This window comes from Centruroides vittatus, unplaced genomic scaffold (genome assembly GCF_030686945.1).
Source record: "Centruroides vittatus isolate TY-2023 unplaced genomic scaffold, ASM3068694v2 scaffold_450, whole genome shotgun sequence".
Taxonomy (NCBI): domain Eukaryota; kingdom Metazoa; phylum Arthropoda; class Arachnida; order Scorpiones; family Buthidae; genus Centruroides; species Centruroides vittatus.
Window position 1 is genome coordinate 624,576 of NW_027122709.1, and position 22,759 is coordinate 647,334.

Here is a 22,759-nt window from a genome sequence, read left to right on the forward strand (position 1 = left end):
ACAAAGCTAACGAGAATATGTAAAAAAATAAAAATATATTTGAAGGTTTGTACAGAACTAATTTCTTGTTCTTTGTATTTTATTTTTCTAAATAAATTATTGGTTATATATATATATATATTTTAAAATAACGTATCCTATTATGCAAAATAGAAATAATAAATTGAAAATTATAATTGAAAATGTTACACCGTTAGGTTGTGCTGTGATCGAACCACGTGTTTAACGATTAAAGATGGTTCCGTAGTCTCGTTAACATTTCTGATTTGTTTTTATACTTGAGTAATGGAAAAGGTTCGAAAATCTAGCAAGAAAGAAAAACGTTGGGAATCCAAGAAACGAAAAATTAATGCCTTTTTACAACTAATTGAGAGTACAACTAGTAACGACATGCCACCCGAAAACAGAAATTGTGACTCATTAAAAGGTAATTCGTTTTCCCTTAACAAAATAAAAACCGAATCTTACATTCAGGAACAAAAACTGTTACGCGAAAAACTTCGTCAAGCTAAAGAAATGAAGGGACCTGAATTGAAGCTGAACAAGGATGGTTTTAATGCTCAATTATTTGTGTATCCAGAAAGTGGAATTTTTAGATGTTCTTCGCCTATTTTCACGGATGATATAAAACAGTTTTTAATGTTGTTAACGCAAAATAATTTTTGTAGTACAAGATGGTGTAAAGTGAATCGTTGTCACCGAATTAGTCAAGTTATTTTACTGATGGTAAATGGCTTGTCCGCAGATCATTACTGCCAGAACATCGACTGTTTTCCCAGAACAAAGCGTCTACCGTTACACTTGTTTGAAGTTGTTCCCCCAGCCAGTTATGGAATAAATATTGTAGAAGCTCTTTGTTTTTGCCCGGCAAATTGTAGAAGTAATTTCCAGAATGTGTCTGCGGCGAATGGAAAAATAGAAAATTCCGAAGAAATGGTAGAGAAAACAAAATTCCGAGCCATTTCGAAAATCAGTTTACTATTATCTCCCACACAGATGATAATGGAACAGTATCCTTTACCATTTGATAATTCTTTTAAAGATTATTGTTTTACAAAAGTTAAATATAAGGATGTATGCCCGACGTCTCCCTTGTACGCTTTAGATTGCGAAATGGTTATGACGGCGGAAAATAAATTAGAAGTTGCTCGTATTTCGATAGTGGATGAAAACTTGAAAGTCATATATGATACTTATGTGCTTCCGAGTGCACCCATCAGAGATTACCTGACGAAGTTCAGTGGGATTACGAAATCGACTTTAGAAAACGTAAAGATCACATTAAAAGACGTGCAACAAAATATTCAGGAATTGTTACCGCCGGATGCTATTCTTTGTGGCCAGTCACTAAATTATGATTTTCATGCTTTAAAAATTATTCATCCATACGTTATAGACACTAGTGTGATATATAATTTGAGTGGTGCGAGATGGAAAAAAACTTCGTTGAAAAATCTATCTAGAAAATTTTTAGGAGAGGAAATTCAATGTAGTGAAAATGGTCATTCCCCTATTGAAGATAGTAAAACAACAATGAAGTTAGTTTTGTTGAAATTAAAACATGGTTTAGAATTCGGTGATGCAGTTTTGAGCAGCAAGCTTAACAAACCATCTCATGCATTTTCAAATCCCTGTAATCCCATTGTTCCAAAAAATGGAAGTAAATGCGTAATAGGAAATGATTTGATTTTAAATTGGTTTCTTCGACAACAAATTCAAGTAGTAAGATTAATGAAGACCGAAACTAACAAGCAAACCAGAAAATTAATGAGGAAAGAAATGACACAACATTATTTTACAGTATGTTTATTAAATGTGAAGAGAGATGTTGCAACAGATTTTGTGAGCTGTCTAGAAGATATTGACAAAACAATTAACAAGATTTACAAAGAATGTGCAGAGAATGCTCTGTTTGTTGTGGCAACCAGCGGTTGTTTTGACGAAACTTCATACAGGTATCAGAATGGACTCTGTATGTTAAAATTTAAAACAGAAAAATAAAATCTGTATTTTGTGGCTACTTGCAAGAAGTAATATTGCAGAAATTAATCTTTCATCCTTCATTATGTGCAAATATAACATCAGTATTTGTTTCACTTACATTATATATTATATATCCAATATAATCAATTGTTACTTCAAAAAATAATTTTAAAAATTTATCACTAAAATATGTGAACTTTGTTTTTCATAATTACACAATTCTCCGACTTTTTTTTTTTATGAATTTTTTAATGTGGAATTTTGAACTGTCCAGTCTTTAAAATATTGTTTTAAGACAGTTGTATGTATTAAAATTTTATTGCATTTAAAGTATGTAAATAATATAAATTTTAAAAAACTAATTTATTAAAATAAAATTTCTTATTTAAAAATCTTGTTATTTATTGAGATAATAGTGTATTTGTGTTTAACAACAATAATAATAAATTTGAATTTTTACTATAAATATGTGTTTCCAAGCATTGAATTCAAAGAATAGTTTACAAAATAATGGTAATATAATAAACATGTTTATAATTTCTATGCAAATGTTAATAAAGTTCATAAAAATTAAAGATTGTAATTTAGCATGAAAATATTACCATTGAAATGTGCTTATTCTAAAAGGAAGGAAATAATAACCTTGACTTTTTAAAATTTCTATTAAAGGAATTACAACAGGAATGTTGTAAATTATAGTTTTTGACAGTTTAATTGAAAAAAATATGAAAGAATTTTTAGCGTTTTCTGTTTTACATTTCTGGAATATTTTTATTTAATTCTAATTACAATTTTTTGTTTTAATATTGGATATTTGCAGTACAGTATATAAAATTTTTACATGTACACTAAAAACAGAACTATTTTTCTTCTGTTTTGTCTATAAATACTTTCGCGAGTTAGCTTACTCAGAATCGGTACTTGTCAAAAAATTTAAAAAGTCATTTTAGAGAATTGCTAAATCTATTCGTATAAAACAGTGGAGTTTCGAAGTCGGAAAAGTTTAAGGAAATTTTGTTGCAATAAAATCAATGTCGAGAAACAATGGGAATTCGAGGAGATATCTCTCGAATTTCTGCGAATTTAGTTTGCTAAGTCAGTTCGAGAGACTGCCTAAAATAGTATTTGTGGATGAAAGATAAACTGGCTTTTCTCTACGAGTAAAGTATTACGCATTTACAGTTAATTCCTATCTTGCGCGCACTTTTAAAGGCTCTCCCATTATTATTATTTATTACTGTTATAACGATTATATTTATTTAATGATAAAAAACTGGAGGAGCAATAAACTTTTTAATTCCTATAGTTTTATATTATCAGGACTTTTAATAGAAGTTTTCAATTTTATCAGTTTATTATGGCTTCACGATTTATCAACTGTTTGAATTGATAAAGATGTCGAATTATTAATTAAACAAATGAAAAATAAATAAAACAAATGCAAATTGTCTCTCATTATTTAAAAAAAAATATTTTAATGTTAACAAGACAGTTTTACATAATCAGTACATTACTTAAAAATTGTTTTGATTGTATTTTAGTAAAACTTTTTATGACGAGTTTCGTAAATAAATAAATAAATAAATAAAATTTCAAGTTTCTGAACTTCGGAGAAACTTGGAATTATTATTAAAAATTAAATTAAGGGATATTTTATGAAATAATTAACTGGATTTAAGACAATTGTCGCAGTAAGTAAGATTTTTTCTTTTCATTTTTAAAACTATAATTCTACAATTAGCCGACAGGTGTCAGATAGGTCATCGCCATTTTCACCGGTGAAGTCGTCTGCCTTTCGTGTTGGGTTGTAATAGTTAATATTATGTATTTATATTTATTTATATATTTATAAGATCACAGATGTTTCTAAAGGATGAAAAAAATTACGCAAGATAATCAAATATCTATTAACGATAGCGAAAATGTTGAAACGGAAGTTAGTGATCGTCAAAGGTAAACAAAAATCCATTCTTTCATTGTGGAAACTATTTTTAAAGTTAATTTATTCGTGTCGGGTACTTGTTCTCGAGCGATTCTTATACGAATGAAGTCGATAATCGCTATTTTACAGACTAGCTACACTCTCATTATCTTTTGTTACACAATAACTTCATCAAATGTTTACACAGCAATTATAAACAACCTTCAGCTTTAGGAATAGATTTTATAATTATACACGCATTACTTTTAAATCACTTTCTTTCCAACTTCACACCAGCCGTACAGAACCAATAATGTCCTTTATACAATGAACAAAGTTTTATTATTATTTTAATTAAACATGTTTTATAACATTTGGTATGAAATATATTCCAGTGGCTTAATGATTGTTTACCCAGATATATTTTAATAATATTCCAATACTTGGAAATGATTTCGTATTAAAGATTAGTTTCGGCAACTTTCGGGTGATTTCTACGGTCGTTATTAATCTCCTGTGTTATAATTAACAAATAAGATTTTTTAATGATTACTGTGATTTTAAGCATTCAAAAATGTCAATAGACTAAATATTCTCTGTTGCAATTATTCTAATTGAAAAAATGTCAAATGAAATTGTAAATATTTTGACCGACAAATAAACAAATAACTTGTAAAAATTTAAAAAAAATATTATATTAAACCAGTTTAAAAATTTTGTGTAGTTTTTTCACTTTTGTAATTGTTGTATCAAGCTATATTTAAACCTTATCTTATTTCCACCATTGTGACATTAACTGATATTTATTATTTTCGTAATACTAAGATAATCTTGAATACTAAGATAATCTTTATTGTTTGAAAAAAACTTTTACTTGTTATATGAAGTTAAACATATTAAAGATAGTTTAAGATAGTGATTTAAACAAAAAAAGTGATAATTCGGAAACTAAATTTAAATAAATATTTAAAGGATGTTTTTGGATTAAAATATGGCCTGTATGTACTTTGCTAAAAGTATCTATAGTAAAAGTATAGAATTAGATCTATAGTTCTTGTGCATTTGATAAGAGTGATAAAAATTGGGATGCAACTAAAAATAACTTGTTATATGGTATAAATACTCACAAAATAAACCTTTAAATCTAACATATCGTGTTATATGCTTTGGTAATTTTTTATAATCTTAATTTTTAAGTTATTTTGTTGTATACTAACTTTGTGTGATAATTTAATTAGTTGTGAATCAATACTTAAAACACTTTTTTAAGTTGAAGAAGAAAATTATGATGGTTATTACAAAACCAATTGCATAATGTTCCAAAATTTAAATATTTATAATGTTTATATTTATAATTTAAATAAAATATGGAACTTGAATTTACATTTTGTTTGTATTCCATTCCATTTGAATTTTGATACTTTATGAATAGTCTGAATAATGCCATTATAGATGGCCTAAAATGTTAACAATGAGTAGATATACTGGATTTAAAGGTTTATTTTGTGTGTTTAAAAATTTGAATCAATTCAAATTTACTCTGATAAATATTTTGTCTAATATAGTTATGATAAAATTTATAAAATTTATAAAATTTAAAAGTATATATTATTCATAATGTTTAATATAAGTATTATGATTTTAGATATAGCTAGAGTTTAAAAGTGATATAACCAGTTATGCTAGGTTACAATTCTACTAAAAACTTAGATTTATTTTTCTAAAATTCTGCAAGCTTGATGCTGTATGTGGTTTGAATTTTTTGATTGTATGGTCTTATTCTTTCTGTTTATTGAGTTGAATGACATATTAGTTTTACGAATACAAATTCCAATAATAAATCCAATTTTCTTATTATACAAATTAAAATTTATTCGGTATAAGAAATTGAAAATATGATTTAACTCTTTCATGTTTTTACAATAAATATTGTTCACTATATTTCTTGACTATTATAATTTGAATGGTTAGATCTATAAAATTACATAGTTTCTCATTTCAAAATTTATAAAAGCAAACATCAGATTTATAAAAAATTTATAAATATAGATTTTAAATATAGATTTTAAAGAATTTATAAATATAATTGTTTAACTAATAAATTAATAAAGTTTAGATTTTTGTATTTTCTATGTTTACTTTTTGATTTAGTATATGCTTTTGTCAGTGCAAACAGGATTACATAATTAAATTAATTAAAATATCTACAAACATGAGGCAGATAATAGTAAGGGCTTATCACACCAATGATAATGGGCACAAATGCTCAGGAATCAAAGTAAAAACATTTAATAGAAAACAAAAAAGGGGTGTATAGAATTGACTACATAAGTATGAAAACAAAAAAACCTAGAGTGCATTTTGGACTATTTTCTAATAGTCCCTTATCAGTTGGTATTACTAAAGGTGCTAATATACTTAAAAATTATACAAGATAAAGATAAACTTAAAACTATGCTTAAAGCTATACAATATAAAGATGCAAATGCCACTATAAATGTATGAGCAGTAAGCATCATTGATGTAGACAGTTGTAATAAATCTTCATAATGTTGCAGGTTGGTGTGACATACAGTGTACTGATACAAAACAGTTACAAATATACACATCAAATGAAACTCGATATCATAAGCAAATACACCTACAACTGCCGTAAATGATCGGGCTAAATTTTGGATATATAATTATAGATTAGAAATGAATTTGGCACTAGAGTTAGGCATTAGGTGCCTAACTTGATGGTTATATTTTAGACTTATTTATGCTGGAAGAGAAGATCGGACCGAAAGTTTGGGTAGCAGTTGCAGATTTGAGTCCTGCTTCGGGCCAATTCTTTTCTTCTAGTTTAATCTAAATTAATTAATTAAATATAGTTATTAATTTTAATAAGAGATGGCACCTAACACCTAACTCTAGTGCCAAATTCATTTCTAATCTATAATCATATATCCAAAATTTAGCCCGATCATTTATGGTAGTTATTTACAAAACAGTTATAAAAGTTAGCCCAATAATTGGTTTACAGTTGTGAACTAATGTTATACAGACAGATTATATACATACCAAAAGCAGTACGACAACAGAGTTGCAGGTGCAGGCATTACAACAAGGTGCAGGGTGCGGTTATAAAGAAGGTGTGTTACAGTCCACATCTGGTGCCCAAGTGGTGACAATATATGATACAATTACAAGTTTATAACAGTTTTAATGAGACAGTCGTTACATCACAAAGATATTTTGTTTTTAAAATAGATATAATTGTGCCAATTTTAACAATTATCCTTTATCAGTTTTAACACCTGAATTATCATTAATTCTATTAACATTATTAATTTTTAAAATCTCTATATGTTCAAAATATTTATGTTTATAGGTGTTAGTTTCAAATTTTAGTGCTTTTATTGTACTTTTATCAGTTTCTCAATCATATAGATTGCAATGTTTAACAACTGCAGAGTATTCAGAATTGCATTTGATAGAATATTTGAGAATTTCCTATTTTTGTTTAAACATTCATTAATGTCTACCAGTTTTCATAGTAATAATGCTTAATTAGTATTTTATAGTAGTTAAAAATCAGTATTTTATAATAATAATTAAAAGAAACATTTAACAAATTATAGAGTATTTAATTTTTAAGACTAGAATTTTGCTTGGAAAAATCAGTTAAATGATTAAATAAAAATTTAATTAACTTCATTAATAAATGCTACAACTTACTTGAGTTTAATCATTTTTGTTTTTATATGTCCATGTCTTTTATTTATCTTTTTTATTATAAATTTTGAACAATTCTTATAATTAGTGTAGAGAAGAATGCTCTCTTAGTGATGACTTTGAAGGTTGTATGTTGGCTAACTCATGCATTTTTTGCATACAAATAGAATACATCTTAGTCTAGGTTATGATGTAAACAGTATTTTAAAATTCAACTCGTGACTTCAGATATAGTACAAGGGGGAAGTTCACAATGTTAAGTCTGTGAGCAAAGTTGGTGCCAGGGTGTGCACACATCAAATTTCAATTGATCTTTTTGATTACATTAAAATACATTTATTTCTCTCAGATTTTTTTTCATTTATAGTGGACAAACAATTATTTATTGTCACAATGCTCTCAATTTTAGCAGTCTTGCAACAGTGTCCCTGTACATCACACTTTTCTTGTTAATGATGGAGTCATGCTGGTCATCTATACTGTATCTAACTCTGTTCTTGAGATTAAGGAAGCACTGATAGACAAGACAACAGATGGATGTCAAGTGGAAATTTAAACTTAGGTCTACAATTTTAGAAAATTGCAGCCCAATTATCTAAAACTTTTCTGATTTATATTTTGTAGTATATTCAAATATCTTAGAAACTTTCTAAATTAAAATTTAGGCTATATTCTTTCAGGAAGTAGGCTAAATATGAATTGATAGGTTACTCCAGGATACCCCTTGATTTCAAGTATAAACTTCTGGTGCCAAAAATTGTATTGAATTTAATTTTTGGATAAGAGTTTTTCATTTTTTAATAATTCTTGCTTATTTGAGTTTTTAAAACATCACTATTGTTTGTCTGCTTGTTTTCTAACTTTTGTTTTTCTTTACATTTCCAGAAGTTCTTGAAAAAACCAAACAATAAATAAATGCACTAAATACTGGATAATATACAAAATACTTACAGAACCAAAAATTCAGCTCATGGAAAACAATGATGGAGAAAAATGAATGTTTTCAATTGCTTTTAGCAATTATCCTCAAGTTAAAGAGCTTATTTGGAAAACCAAACAAATTTCATATCCCTTATATGCATATTTGTGTACCTTATAAATAACAGCATAATGCAGTGTTCCACAACCTTTTTCTACTCATTATATATAAAGACCAACAACTGCCAAATTAATGTTATAACAAGAGTATTTATTAAATTTAGCAAGAGATGGCGCCTAACGCTTAACTCTAGTACCAAATTAACTTAAATTATTAATATTACTATAGCCATTTGCTAGCCCGATAATTCGGCAGTTGTTGGTCTTTTTCTACTCTCAGCACACCCATGACTTGACATGACTCAACATGGCACACCAAAATGTATGATATCAAAAATGTATGATATGATCTTGTTAATAGAATTATGTAATGCCATTAACCTATTATTATTATTATTATTATTATGTTGGGTTAAGTTAGATATACTCGGTTAACACCGGTGGCTGTACTATGCCGGACCAAAGTCAAGGCATAGTAACCAAAACAGAAATTAAAGAAGTGTATCAGTGTGTGTGTCTGTATTCAGGAATTTTCTCACAATATGACATGTATTCAATATAGTGGCCTTCTGTAGTGTGATGTATGTGTTTCTATTCAATTGTAATGTGCCCAGGCTTTTGTGTAGTGTGTGTGGTATGACACCTGTAGAGGAGAGAACAACAGGTACAATAAGCACCTTATCCATCCTCCACAGATGCCTTATTTCCTGGGCGAGTTCTGTGTACTTGCTAATTTTTTCAGTGCATGCGTTTTGTATATTGTGAGTGTTTGGAATGGATATGTCTATAATGTATGTGATTTTATTGTGTTTGTCAATGAGTGTGATGTCTGGTCTGTTGTGGTAAATTGTTTTATCTGTGATTATGGCTCTGTCGTAGTACATTTTGTGCGTGTTGTTTTCCAATACTGTCTGTGGAATGTATTTGTAGTATGGTTCGTGGATGTCTGCTAATTTGTGTTTCTTTGCAAGCTCTTGGTGTATTATATTTGCTACTTGGTTATGTCTGTGTAAATAATCTGTCTGTGCCAAGAGCTTGCAACCAGAGGTGATGTGTTGTATAGTTTCTGGCATGATGTGACATTTTCTGCATGTGTCATTTGTGAGTGTTGCATCTTTGAGTATGTGTTTTCTGTAGTTTTTAGTATTTATGACCTGATCCTGTATGGCAATCATGAATCCTTCCGTCTCCCCAAAGAGGCATCCCCGAGCTAACCAGCTGTTTGACGCAGTTTTGTCAACAAAATCCTGGGCCAGATCGTAAGGATGCCTGCCATGGAGTGCCTTTCGAGCCCACGATTGCTTAATGGTGTCTATGCTTTTTATATGTTGTGTTGTGTCCATATGATGTGAGTGTAAGTTTAATGGTGTGTTATTCGAGTCTGCTAGAGTTACTGCTTTATGTAATTGTGATGTTTCTTGTTTTTTGTAGAAAAACTCTCGCAGTGACTGTATTTGTTTGTAGTGAAGGTTAACTATGTCGATCAGGCCACGTCCGCCATCTTTACGTGGAAGGGTTAATCTTTCTGTGGCGGATTTAGGATGATGTTGTTTATGCTTAGTAAGTGTTGTTCTTGTTTTCCTTTGGAGTTGCTCAAGATCAGTGTGAGTCCAATGTATAACTCCAAAAGAATATGTGAGTACTGGAATGACATATGTGTTTATTGCTTTAACTGTGTGTTTTGCATTTAATTGTGTTCTGAGAATAGCATTTAACCTACTTTGGTATTCTTTAATTAATCTTTGCTTTATTTGTGTATGTTCTGTTAGTTTGGCCTGTTGGAATCCTAAATACTTGTAGAACTCGCCCTCTTCCATGGATTCAATAACGTCTCCATTTCCAAGTGCAAAATCTTCTTTCTTCAGGATTCCTTTTTCTATGTGAACTGTTTTGCATTTATCTAGGCCAAATTCCATTTGTATGTCCTTGGTGTATGAATGTGTGATTTGTAGGAGTTGATGAAGTTGTTTTTGTGTGGATGCATAAAGTTTTATGTCATCCATGTACATGAGATGTGACAGTGTAAACTGTGTTGTTTTTTCGTGTCTGATATTGTAACCATATTGCGTGTTGTTTAACATGTTGGATAATGGGTTCAGGGCTAAGCAGAACCAGAGAGGACTCAAGGAATCTCCTTGAAATATTCCTCGCCTAATAAAAATTTGGTTTGTTTGTATGGAAGTGTTACTAACCCTGTGTTATTATATATTATTATTAATTATTATTGATATTTTCGATTAATGTATTATTATTATTATTATTATTATTATTATTAATATTAATAAACAGACATCAACACCTGTGAGCAAATTTATTTTACATTTAATTTCTTAGAATACATAAAAATGCATGGCTTGTAATAGAGAATAAACAAACATCTTATTTCATCAGTGCTGTGGCAGAGAATGAAATACAAGCATAAGAAACACAGCAGTTGTGATAAAAATATATAAATAAAACTTGAAATGAACAGAATATGTAAAAGTTCTTGTCACACTGGCACACTGGTTGCAGAACACTGGCATAATGTATAACTACATATTCTAATGCTGCAAAGGGCAAGAGTGAGAACTAGCTGAAAGTTCATGTAATGGCAAAACTTTTTGGAGAAATTACTGAATTTCCTGCAAAGGTAAAATTCTAATCACTTGATACCCGTTGGCTATTGCATATGTTAATCTAGCAGTGATATACTCTAACAGCATCAAACTCTAAATCAAATCAAAAAATGTTCAATTGGAAAATTTAAATTTAAGTGAAAAATTAAAGTAATTGTTTGCAGCTGACTACACAAAACCCAATCTTCCTTTGGTGGTAAACCGTAGAGAATTTCAAATTTTTCCAGTGCAGAGCAAGGTGTGTAGCACTCATGGGCACCTTGTTCTGCACTGGTGCCCACGAATGCTGGACACCTTGCTCTGCATGTACTGTACCTAGTAAAGTAATTTGTAAAAGCAGAAAGATATTACACATGAACATCTTTTTGTTTTTGAAAGAAACATGATTCTACACTTATCATTAGTAGAAAAGAATTCTAAATTAAATTTCTAAAATAAATATTCTAAGGTAATTTTTACTATGCTGTTTATTGGGCTGCAATTTGAAAAAATTGTAGACCTATAAATTCCTACTGTTGGCTGTCTGCCTGTCTGTCTTTCCTTAATCTCAAGAATAGTGTTAGATAAATAAAATTCAAGACCAGATATGGAAAGCTTAAGGGGCAGGAGGACTCGATTAACTATATATGAACTTCTGATGTAAACCGGAAGTCATTATTTCAATTCAAAAATTTTCCTTTGAAAGATGTTAGATAAATGACTGGCACAATCCCATTGCTAATGGAAAAGTATGATGCACAGAGGCAAGACACTACTAATTTTGAGGTAAAGAGCATATATTTTAAATTAAATAAATTAAAAATTGCAGCCGAGCGTTGTGACAATGTTACAATAAATAATTGTTCATTTGTCATTAAATTGCAATTAAACAAAATTAAATTCACATACAAAATAATTAATAATATTTTTATGTTATTTTGTAGTTCATTTAGCTTTATTATACACCAGATGTGGCTTACAGACTAGTACAGTAATTGAATAATCCTGGTGAAACAATAAATTTCAAATTGAAACAGTTCAGTATAATAGAGAAATTATTATTTTGTCTGTTATGTTAACTACTTGCATGTAATGCATATAATAGATATTAAAAGACATTTTTAGTTTTTAATTTGTAAATTTATTTCATTTCATTTGCTAGATTACAGAGATAAAACTTTTTACAACAATTGGTTTACTATATTAATTTAAACATTAAATTTTATTTTTCATTAAAACATTAAATTAAATTTTAGTTTTAATGTGAAATAAAATGCAGTAGCAGCGTATTGGCTAACATTACTGCTTCAAATCTTGGTACCGAAGGATAGATATGACATCAGGTTTGTAGAAATGGCAAAATTAATTGGAAACATGGCTTTAACCTTTCAGTCAAGCCTCAGCTACCATTATATTGGATTGTTCGGAAAGTAATTTTGTTTTTTTATTACTAGAGGAATTAGATGTATTTTTACCAGCCAATTTTATTTTAAACCACATTTTCATTATATACTTTGACAGCTGACATTTTAAGGCTTATTTGTAAAAAATTTTGTTTGATTCTGGACAATTGTTTTTTTTTTTCGGTGACCCATCAAATATGGAAAATCGAAAGCATCATTTCCGGCATATTTTGCTTTTTTATAACTAAAAAATCAAAATGCTGTTCAAACAAGAAAAAAATTGTGGTACATGTTTGGAGAAGATGTGTTGAGAGAAAGACAGTGCCAAAACTGGTTTACAAAATTGCATTCTGGCAATTTTAATATCGAAGATACACCACATTCTGGATGGCCATTTGAAGCCAATGAAAACAAAATAAAGGTACTGATTGAAGTAATCTGCCATATAACAACACGGGAAATCACTAAGAGATTAAATCTGTTAAATTGAATCTTTTATTATTACTTAAAACGAATTGGTTTTGTTTCAAAGCTCAATCTATGGATTCTACATGTTGTTAACGAGAGATGCTCTCTGGTGGGATTTTAAAGAAATTTTTTTTGAGCTTTTACCAGATAATTTAACAATTGATTTGAAAGTGTACTGCCATTGAGTAAACAAATTGAGTAATATCATCAAACAGAAAAGGCCAGAATTGATCAACAAAGTGTAGTGTTTTACCATAATAATGCCAAATTTCACACAAGTTTGGTAACTCGTCAGAAACTGTTATAGCTTAGATGGGATGTGTTATCACACCAACCATATTCGCCAGATCGGGCACACTCAGATTACTACTTGTTTCGGTCTGTACAAATTTTTTTTAACTGTAAGACATTTACTTGAAATGACAATGTCAAAAATCACTTGGATCAGTTTTTTGTAAACAACGATCAAAATTTTTATGAATGTGAAATCATGCTACTACCAGAAACAATGAAAACAGGTATTTGACCAAAATGGTCAATATATAATTCAATAAAATATTTATTTATTATAAGAATATTGTATTTATTTTTCTATGGAAAAAATGAAATTACTATTTGAACAACCCAATAGATTACTTTGTAATGACAGGAATATTTTGAAAAGAAACTTATTGAAACAAAAAAACTTTAATAAAAGTAATTATGAGTGAAAATTACACCTTTATAGATAAAATAATGCAATTTTATTTTAAAACACTGTTAAAGTATTTGATGATTCATAATAACTTTCCTGGGAAAAATAACACATGATAGATGCTTACTAAATTTATCTAGAAAGAGATAAGTTTTAAGTTTAATTCTGTAAAATCTATTTTTCTAGTCTATAGATAAATTATTTCACAAGTAGATATATTTGTTATTAAATTGTGAAATATAGTATTTCTAATTCTTATAAAATATAACATTATAATACATTTTCTAAGTATGTTATCATAATGATTTATAAATGCAATTAGTAATTCTTCTGTAATATATTTTATAATATGAAGCATACACAATACATAATTAATACAGTAATCCTAGCTTCTCACTACAGACATTGTTCTAAATAAATAAATATTCTATAGAATTTTATTTATTTTTAAATAATTTTATTCTGTTTTCTTATACTCGCACATAATCTTACAATTACAACTTTTTGAATAAAATTTTGATTTTATATACAATTTGATCCTGAAATGATTATTTTATTTATTAATAGAGATTATATTGTAATAAATATTTTTTGTTATCTAATCAGTGGTTGTACTGTTATTATGTGATATTTCATCCATGAAAAGTTTCCTTTTGTATCATTTGGAATTTAGTTGAAAGTCCATTGCTAAATGAAATACAGTTGAACCTGTCTATCTCAAATCTCGTGGAAACAAGAAAAAAAATTTGATATAAACAGGTTTCGAGTTATAGAGGTTCGTATACAGTAAACAGTAATAGGTTTGATTTGTGGTAGGTTATTTTATTAATACAATAGCATGTACAGTATATACTTGTAATAAGTAAAAATTAAACATTTTTGACAATTGTTAATTGGTCAATAATTTCTGACGCCTGACTTGTTTTGAAGGTAAGCAATAGCCACAAATGTATCCTGACTAATATCTTCCTGACAGTAGAATCTTGCAGAACTTCACAGGTACCACGCCATTATTTAAATTCATTACATTATTTTGCATAATAATTGCAAAATGTTCCTTAAATTTTTTTTTTACTACATTCTTTTTCCTATATAAGATTTTTATATTATTAATATTAATATGGCAATTATTCGTGTAACAATGCAAAAACACTGGGGTGGTATCTACTTTAAGCCGTATCGCAGCCAGATGTTCTGACAACCTCACTTGTAGTTTCCTTTTTGTTTCTCCAACATAGAAACTTTGTATTCCACATGTACATTGAAGTCTATAAATCACTCCCTCCTCCTCCAATAACCCCTGCAATGTACATGTGGAATACAAAGTTTCTATGTTGGAGAAACAAAAAGGAAACTACAAGTGAGGTTGTCAGAACATCTGGCTGCGATACGGCTTAAAGTAGATACCACCCCAGTGTTTTTGCATTGTTACACGAATAATTGCCATATTGATATTAATAATATAAAAATCTTATATAGGAAAAAGAATGTAGTAAAAAGAAAATTTAAGGAACATTTTGCAATTATTATGCAAAATAATGTAATGAATTTAAATAATGGCGTGGTACCTGTGGAGTTCTGGGAAGGTTTAATCAGCCATAAAAACTGTAAATGCGATGAAAATTGTGTGAATGATGTGTTTATCACTGATGGCTAACTTGTATCACATTCTGTTCGTGAGAAACTCTACTGAGGAGGCCGATAGCGGCAAAATGTATTTAGGGTGGATTATGATGTAAAATAAAAATTTTTTTCTCTCAAAGTTAACCTGTTTTGTTTTTACCTTTTTTAACTCCAGTTCTTATTCCGTTTTAAGTAAATGGATTAGAGTCTTGGAATTCTTCAGCCTCTATAAGTCAGAAAGGATTTGAGAATTATTTTTCTGTGTACTGGTTAATAGTACAAATAAGTAAAGAAAGATTTTTTTTTTTAAACCCATAGATTCTTTGATTCCTTTCAACCAGTCACTAAAGATTTCACTTGTCATCCAAGCTTTGTAGTTTGCTTTGTATGTTATAGGAAATGATTTCACTTATTAAGAAATATCTGGACTTTGCAGAATGATCAATCATCAGTGGTGGAAGGTTTTCACTTCTAGTTTGATTAACTGTTAAGAGTACAGTCACATATACAGTACTTTAGTCTGGTTTTCACCTTGGCACTCTTGTTCCTTGAATATCACTGTTCTGTTGGGTAAACATTGGAAAAAAGGACTATTTCATTGCCATTAAATACAGGCTTGTAGCCTCAAACAAGAGAAGGGTGCTCCTTGATCCACTCTTTGTAAACACTTCAAGAGACACACAAAGTTTCCTGAAGACAATGTTGTGTCTACTTTTAAAGCTCTCGAATCATTCGTTGCTGGCTTTAAATTTGCTATGGCAAAGTTTTTGACAAAATTTCCAGCTTTCCTTTGTAGCATCATTCTGCTAAGAGGAACTCCTTGGTCACAATATTGCACAAACCATTTTCTTACACACACGTCTATTTCTGGAAAAAACAGTTTGGATTTTTTTTTTCACTTTCATGTTTTGAAACTTTTTCTCTACTGATTATCTGTTCTTTATTATTGTTGAAAGAGTACTCAATGGAATACCAAACTTTGTCACAATTTCATTCGTTTTCTTCTGAGGATTTCCATCAAAAAATTTTAAGATTTTCATGTTTTTCTTCAATTGAATTGAAAGGACATTCAACTTTCTTTTCACACCAGCCATTTGCTTCTCTTAATATCGTAGTCATGAACTTAAACTATGTCAAAAAACTGTTGGTCAGGGAAAGTTTGTTAAAATCTATTATAACATGTCACCTGGAATAATAACCAGTAAGGCACAAGTCAAACTTATAGCAATTAGAGAAAAGCAGTTTTAATTGCAATTATGTACTGTTTTATGAGAAATGTTTCTCAACTACAGTTTTTCTATCAAAATGTAGTCACTGAGCTTTGAATTTGTCATTGACACTTCACTTCATAATTTGAGATATAGAAGTTTTGGGAGAAAATTATTCATGAGAAACAGAAAATATAATGAATTTAGGCTGCAAATGCAGGAGAGAAAAATACGAGATAGGCAGGTTCGACTGTAGCTGAAATCGTATCTATTTAGAGTGAAATGAACGTTAATGAAGTAAACTGATATATGTTTATCTTATAGCGTATTATCTAACTGAATTTTTTAAATTTATTTTCTGCATTTGAGAATGTTATAGTAACTACTAATTATTATTAATAAAAACATCAGATAATTAAGATCATATGCATTAATAAGAAATGTGAATAAAGACGTTTTCTCGTTCTTTTTGTAACTTCAATGTATACGATGACTCATTACTTCCATCCAGTGGTGATTAGGGTTTCTCATTTTCTGGTCTTTTGCTTGTCCCAGAATCCCGGGATAAAAGTGAACTGTTTCCCGGGATCCCGGGAAATCCTGGGACAAAATTAATTATTTTTAAGATATACAAATATTCATGAAATCAAATGATTTAATTATTTTTCGTTTTTTAAAGTAATTTAATACGTTCTGCATCCTCCAAAATCATATTAATAATGCTGTATAAGATATGTATTAAAAATTACCTTTGAATTACGTAGAAATTTTCACAAATAGAAAAAATTTATTAAAGTTTGCTGGAAACTGCATACAGCAACGACAAAAATGCCTTTGAATTGAGTTGAAAATTAAAAAAAATGAACTTAGATCAAACTTCTAACTTTGAAGGTAATTTTTGATTTTTTAAATAAAATATAATACAAAATATTGTAAATTTTTATAAGATTTTAAAAAGCAAAGATGGTCAATACTCCGATCACTCAATCTGATTCTTATTTTAGTAATGAAAAGTCTTGCTACCGAGAATGCCTTTACCGATTCAATTGATGTGATTGGAATCGTGTTTAATGCATTTATGAGAAGACAAATATTATGTGTTTTTATCTGTATCCTGAAAGATTTCTAGTTTGTTTTTGAGATTGTAGTACTTCTATTGTTCTCTAGTATTCTTGATTTGTGTACCTCGGCTGCATTAATAGAAAGATCATAGCCCAATAATTTGGCGGTTCGTTTGTCTTTAATAATCAGGTTATGAAGAAAAACTTCATACTTGCAGACTTCGTACTCGTTTGTATCCTTGCCCAATTTGCACAACTTGGCGTTACACAGTTATTGGAGCTACTAAGCATGGTTAAAAATTAAGACAGCATAAGCACACTTATTCCAGATATTACTGGTAAAGAATTTTGAGAGTTCTGCCACAAATAAGCTACGTATTGATTATTGACCATTTGTGACCTGCCATAACGAACAAAAGTTAAAAAAACTAATAAGTAGGTTTAAAATTAATAAATACAAATGTATTAGGACAGTTTATGAGTTAATGATACTTTCTATTTGCAAAATTTCCTCAACCTTAACATAAAATAAGAAAAAAGTGAATTTTTAAAAAATTTGCGGGATTTCCCGGGTTAAAAAAACGACCGGGATCCCGGAATCCCGTTTGAGAAACCCTAGTGGTGGTATTTGAAATAGTTAACAAAGGGTTCGCTAGCAGAAAATTTTTCCCTGACAATCACCGACAAACGAAATGGAAGTTTTGGCTAGAAGTAAATAGAATACCTTTTCTTTTGATCTATCTAATAATCAGTGGCGTATTTGGAACGTAAGGGGCCCTGGGCGAAGACCAAGTGACAATAGTATATTAGTGCTGTTGACCTTTTTTTTTATTTTTTTGGCAGAGAAATTTTTTACCCCGAATGGCACTGCTGATAATAGACAGATGTCATCATCTCTCGAAATACAATATCCTTTTTATTTCGCTGTCCACGTGTTCCACAGCCATCTTGTATTATCTCGTGCACGTGAGGTTGTGGGATCTCTCTTATGACTGTATTTAGTTTCAAGAACTCTCTTGAATCGATCGCGATTAAACCTCGTTTTGGTCGAGATTGAAACGGTCGAGAGAGATCGCGCCAAGACAGTCCCTGACCTTGCTCACAATCTAGATTGAAATGCTCGGTGTGAACGGGGTATAAGGCTCTAGTTTAGTAGTATTACAGAGTATAATACGTATATTTTAATATATTTTTTTTAAAAAAACAAAACCACTGAGAAATGTTCCGTGTGTTTAACAAGGTTCGGAAAACTGAAAATTTTAACAGCAGGTTCGGCCGAACCTGTGCGCTGAATATCACCACTGCTTCCATCCATATCTCTCTCGGGTTGATCCACTGAAGTTACAGGGGATTAACCTTCCCATCGACCAGAAGAAAAAAATTATATTTGTTCGAATTTCATAATATTTGTTTTATAAACATTTACGATAGTAAATACTGTATATCAATAGTTTATTGGACCATCCGCAATACAATCGTCGTGCACACGTTAACAAAAGATACAGTATAATTATTCAAATACAGTAGAGCATCGATTATCCGACTTAATTGGGGACTGGGGTTGGTCGGATAACTGAAAAGTCGGATAACCGAAAAGTATGAAAAAATACATTATTAGTATAGTGTATTAGGCCTGGTTTAAATACTAGCCTCTCTTTCATGGTCGAGCCAGTGCTGCCAGCTAAAACATGCAAAAATTTAACAAAATAATAATAAAGTAGCCAAGACATAACCAAATATTGTAGCGCCACATCACTAGCGGACATTTGAATTTGCCGACTAGAACGCGGTCGGTTAATCGGGGGTCGGATAATCGATGCTCTACTGTATTTGTAATTTTTGAGTTAGTCCCTCTCTTTGAGTTCGTATGGATCTGTTACTGATCTCGCTGTCTGTCGTAAATAAATAAACGTAGTTTTTATGTAATTGATTTTTATTCTGAGTAAGAATGAATTAACATTCTGGAATATGTATCTGTCAAGAGCATGAACGTATGTTAATTAATTTACGTGTAGAGAATCGAAATGATAACAATTAAGTTAATAAAAAGCCAAACGTATTTTTTTCTTGTAATGTTAAGTTACTTTATAAGATCGACGATGTAATTCAAAGATTTAGGAGAGCTAAAAAGGCAGTTTTTTTTTCATAATTTTCAAAATACGTTTAATTATCAGATTTTGTTAATTACGATAAACACTATAGCTATCCATGCTAGTTTATTAAAAATAAATAAAATAACACAAAGAAAATTGCTATTAATTTTTATTTTATTATTCTACAACAAATATGTTCAGTTTTTGAAAATTATATCGTAATAGAGGTGTATAAGATGTACGAGCCGTCATACGTAGGCCTACTGTACTTAAATGTTACTTTGTTGTACTGGCCAGTTTGCCTCCAGCCAAAAATAGTTCCTGCACTGTGGACAGTGAGGAGTGAATAAGTCTTTGTATTTTTATCTTATTATAAACGTATTAATTCAGTAAATGATTTAATACAAAATTAAAAATAATTATATTTTCTCTACATTAAAAAAATAAAAATTGAAACAAAAACAAATAATTTTACTAATTTATGGGTTACATTTATGTGAATGGATAAATTATAAAATAGGCATCAATCCATAGTCCCATAATCTTAACGTCATAATTTTGATAGTCCTAATAATCGTAATATGTTATGTAACAGGTGTAGCCAAATCTTGTTGGGGTAAGAGCTACATACAGTATCACCTAAAAGAAATATGCAAGAGTCGCATCCTCTAGTGAAATAATATTTTATATTACGTAAAGTTAAAATATTATATTTATCATTGTTCTGTAATAAATATCACTGTTACTATACCCAGTCGGTCATATGAATCTGTCAAGAGCATGAACGTATGATAATTAATTTACGTGTAGAGAATCGAAATGATAACAATTAAGTTAATAAAAAGTCAAATGTATTTTTTCTTGTATCGACGATGTAATTCAAAAATTTAGGAGAGCTAAAAAGGCAGTTTTTTTTCTTTTATAATAACGTCAGTGGAATTATGCTCGACTTTCCAAACGCCATTGTCAAACTTCTAGGCTTACAGGAAAGCGGCACCGAACGTCCGACGTACACGTTTTCGCGTTTAAAACTTCGGCCTCAACCTCGCTATTAGCTTTCAGCTACCTGTTTAAAGTTGCGAGTTACATTTACAATCCATGTATATATCACATTACGTAATAGTCAGAAAACTTACAAAATGTTGCATATGTGTAAGCACTATGTACGAAGTTTATAAAAAGAAATTGTATAATAATACGGAAGCCAAATTAAGGATCTAGAAGAGCCGCATACAGCTCGGAAGTCACAGTTTGTCCATCGCGGTTATATAATATATGCTATCATATGTTAAAGAATGAAAATTGCCACATTTTTTATATACAATACATTCATTACGGATTTTACAATGCATTGAAACAAAAGCTATTTTGTTCTTAGCTTTCCGCAATGATATTAAATCCAGAAATCGAACTGGATGTGTTCTTATATTCATCACTATAATGTGATCATAAATAGCCATTTATGTTCTTTGGGATAGATTTAATTAGTTAGAATCATAAGATAATATAAATAAGATAGAACAATAAATATTTGTTTATAGATTTAAACAGATTTGAAGAAAACTTTTAACACGTGTTTTATTATTATTATTATTATTATTATTGTAACTAAGTTTTGAGATCAATAACAAATCGTAAAGATTTTTAAGCATTCATAATCACAATGCAATTTATAGTTTTCGTTAATATATACGAACAGTGAGCTGTTTCAGTGGATATTTTGTATTATTAATTTCTAGAAGTGTTACATTTACACGGAATTATAAAATGGGTCAAACCATACGGGACTTCTGGAAAATATTTCGTAAAGTGCTGCAATAACAGAACTTGTATATCTGTCAGGAAATAAACCGGATGCTTACGATTCAACTTTCTTATAATCACAACGTTTGAAATGTTTTAGAACAGTCATGAGCAGCTCAAAGCCTCAAAGTGCTAAATTGGGCTCTCGGATCTATATCGATGAAGTTTTATTTTCCTGTTTGTCTCGTGCCATTAGCCAGTCCCAATTAAGCTGATATTTGCGATGAAGAATATTCAAATCAAACTTGAGCAGTAAAAAGATTGGAATAAACTATATATTACTAACTTGTACATCGCTAGTAGACATATAGGTTATTTTAGTAACCTACTCAGTATGCTCGAAGCCTGCAACTCTGTAAAAGAATTCACGTGACTTGGCCCACTGGAAGTCTGACGTTCACTTCCGGTTGGCATTCAGAAACGATGGCTCGTCACTGTTTTAGAGTTTGATTTGATGAAAGGTGATCTCATACAATTTTGAAAATTTCTATTTATCTTCATCGATAATTATTAATTTTATTGGCGTCGATTCATATGGGACAGAAGGGACACATCTCTCAATAATTTTGTACCAGCAGATTGTCCTCCTCCCAATGTATTTTTATTTTATATCTTTCCACAAAAATTAAAAGTAGAAATGATTGCTGTACACAACAGATGCACTTTATTTTGTATATCTGTTAGACTCGAAGACCGACACCCTGAGAAATTTTTCTAATTCTCGTTGGCCCGTCCTCTGGCTATTTATACAGATGACCCCGGTAATTGTAGTTATAAAAATATTAAAAGTCGAGTTTGGTGTCAATTTTGTCAATAGCTACAGACACTGGCCCGAAAATAACTTTTTACGTGAATTTTTCTTTCCTAAATATTTTCTTTAGAAAAACCAAAAATGAAAGGTGTATTTATGACATTGGCATTACTCTATAAATAATTATTATTTAAAATCTTATTACAAATTTATTTATTACTTTTAATTATTTTATTCTATTAAAAAATAGTAAAAGTAGTTGATAATTTTTCTTTTCATTTCATTTTTGTTACGAACGGGTTCAAATGAATTCATTTACTAAGGGTGCATATACTTTTCGTTTCCGATGGATCAATGTAAGATCGGATCAGTCTTTGTTACGTGATACAGATTACCTCT

The 22,759-nt window shown here is 29.7% G+C and overlaps 2 protein-coding genes across 4 annotated transcripts in view; both read left to right on the forward strand.

Annotated features, from left to right (window-relative positions):
• Positions 1-203: 203 nt before the first annotated feature.
• Rexo5 (RNA exonuclease 5) lies at positions 204-2,339 on the forward strand. The gene has a single exon (XM_067287265.1). It carries the CDS (start codon positions 286-288, stop codon positions 1,999-2,001), a length of 1,716 nt encoding a protein of 571 aa, XP_067143366.1. The 5' UTR covers positions 204-285; the 3' UTR covers positions 2,002-2,339.
• Positions 2,340-3,745: 1,406 nt separating this feature from the next.
• Positions 3,746-22,759, forward strand: part of LOC136989217 (protein Aster-B-like) — a 131,265-nt gene continuing 112,251 nt past the window's right edge. For 2 of the 3 annotated variants that reach the window (XM_067287309.1, XM_067287312.1), the window contains exon 1: positions 3,746-3,936. In XM_067287309.1, coding sequence (XP_067143410.1) covers positions 3,857-3,936 — 80 coding nt within the window. In that variant the 5' untranslated portion in view covers positions 3,746-3,856. Of the gene's footprint in view, positions 3,937-5,379; positions 5,401-22,759 lie in introns of those variants that run through there. The other variant, XM_067287311.1, reaches the window with a different exon arrangement.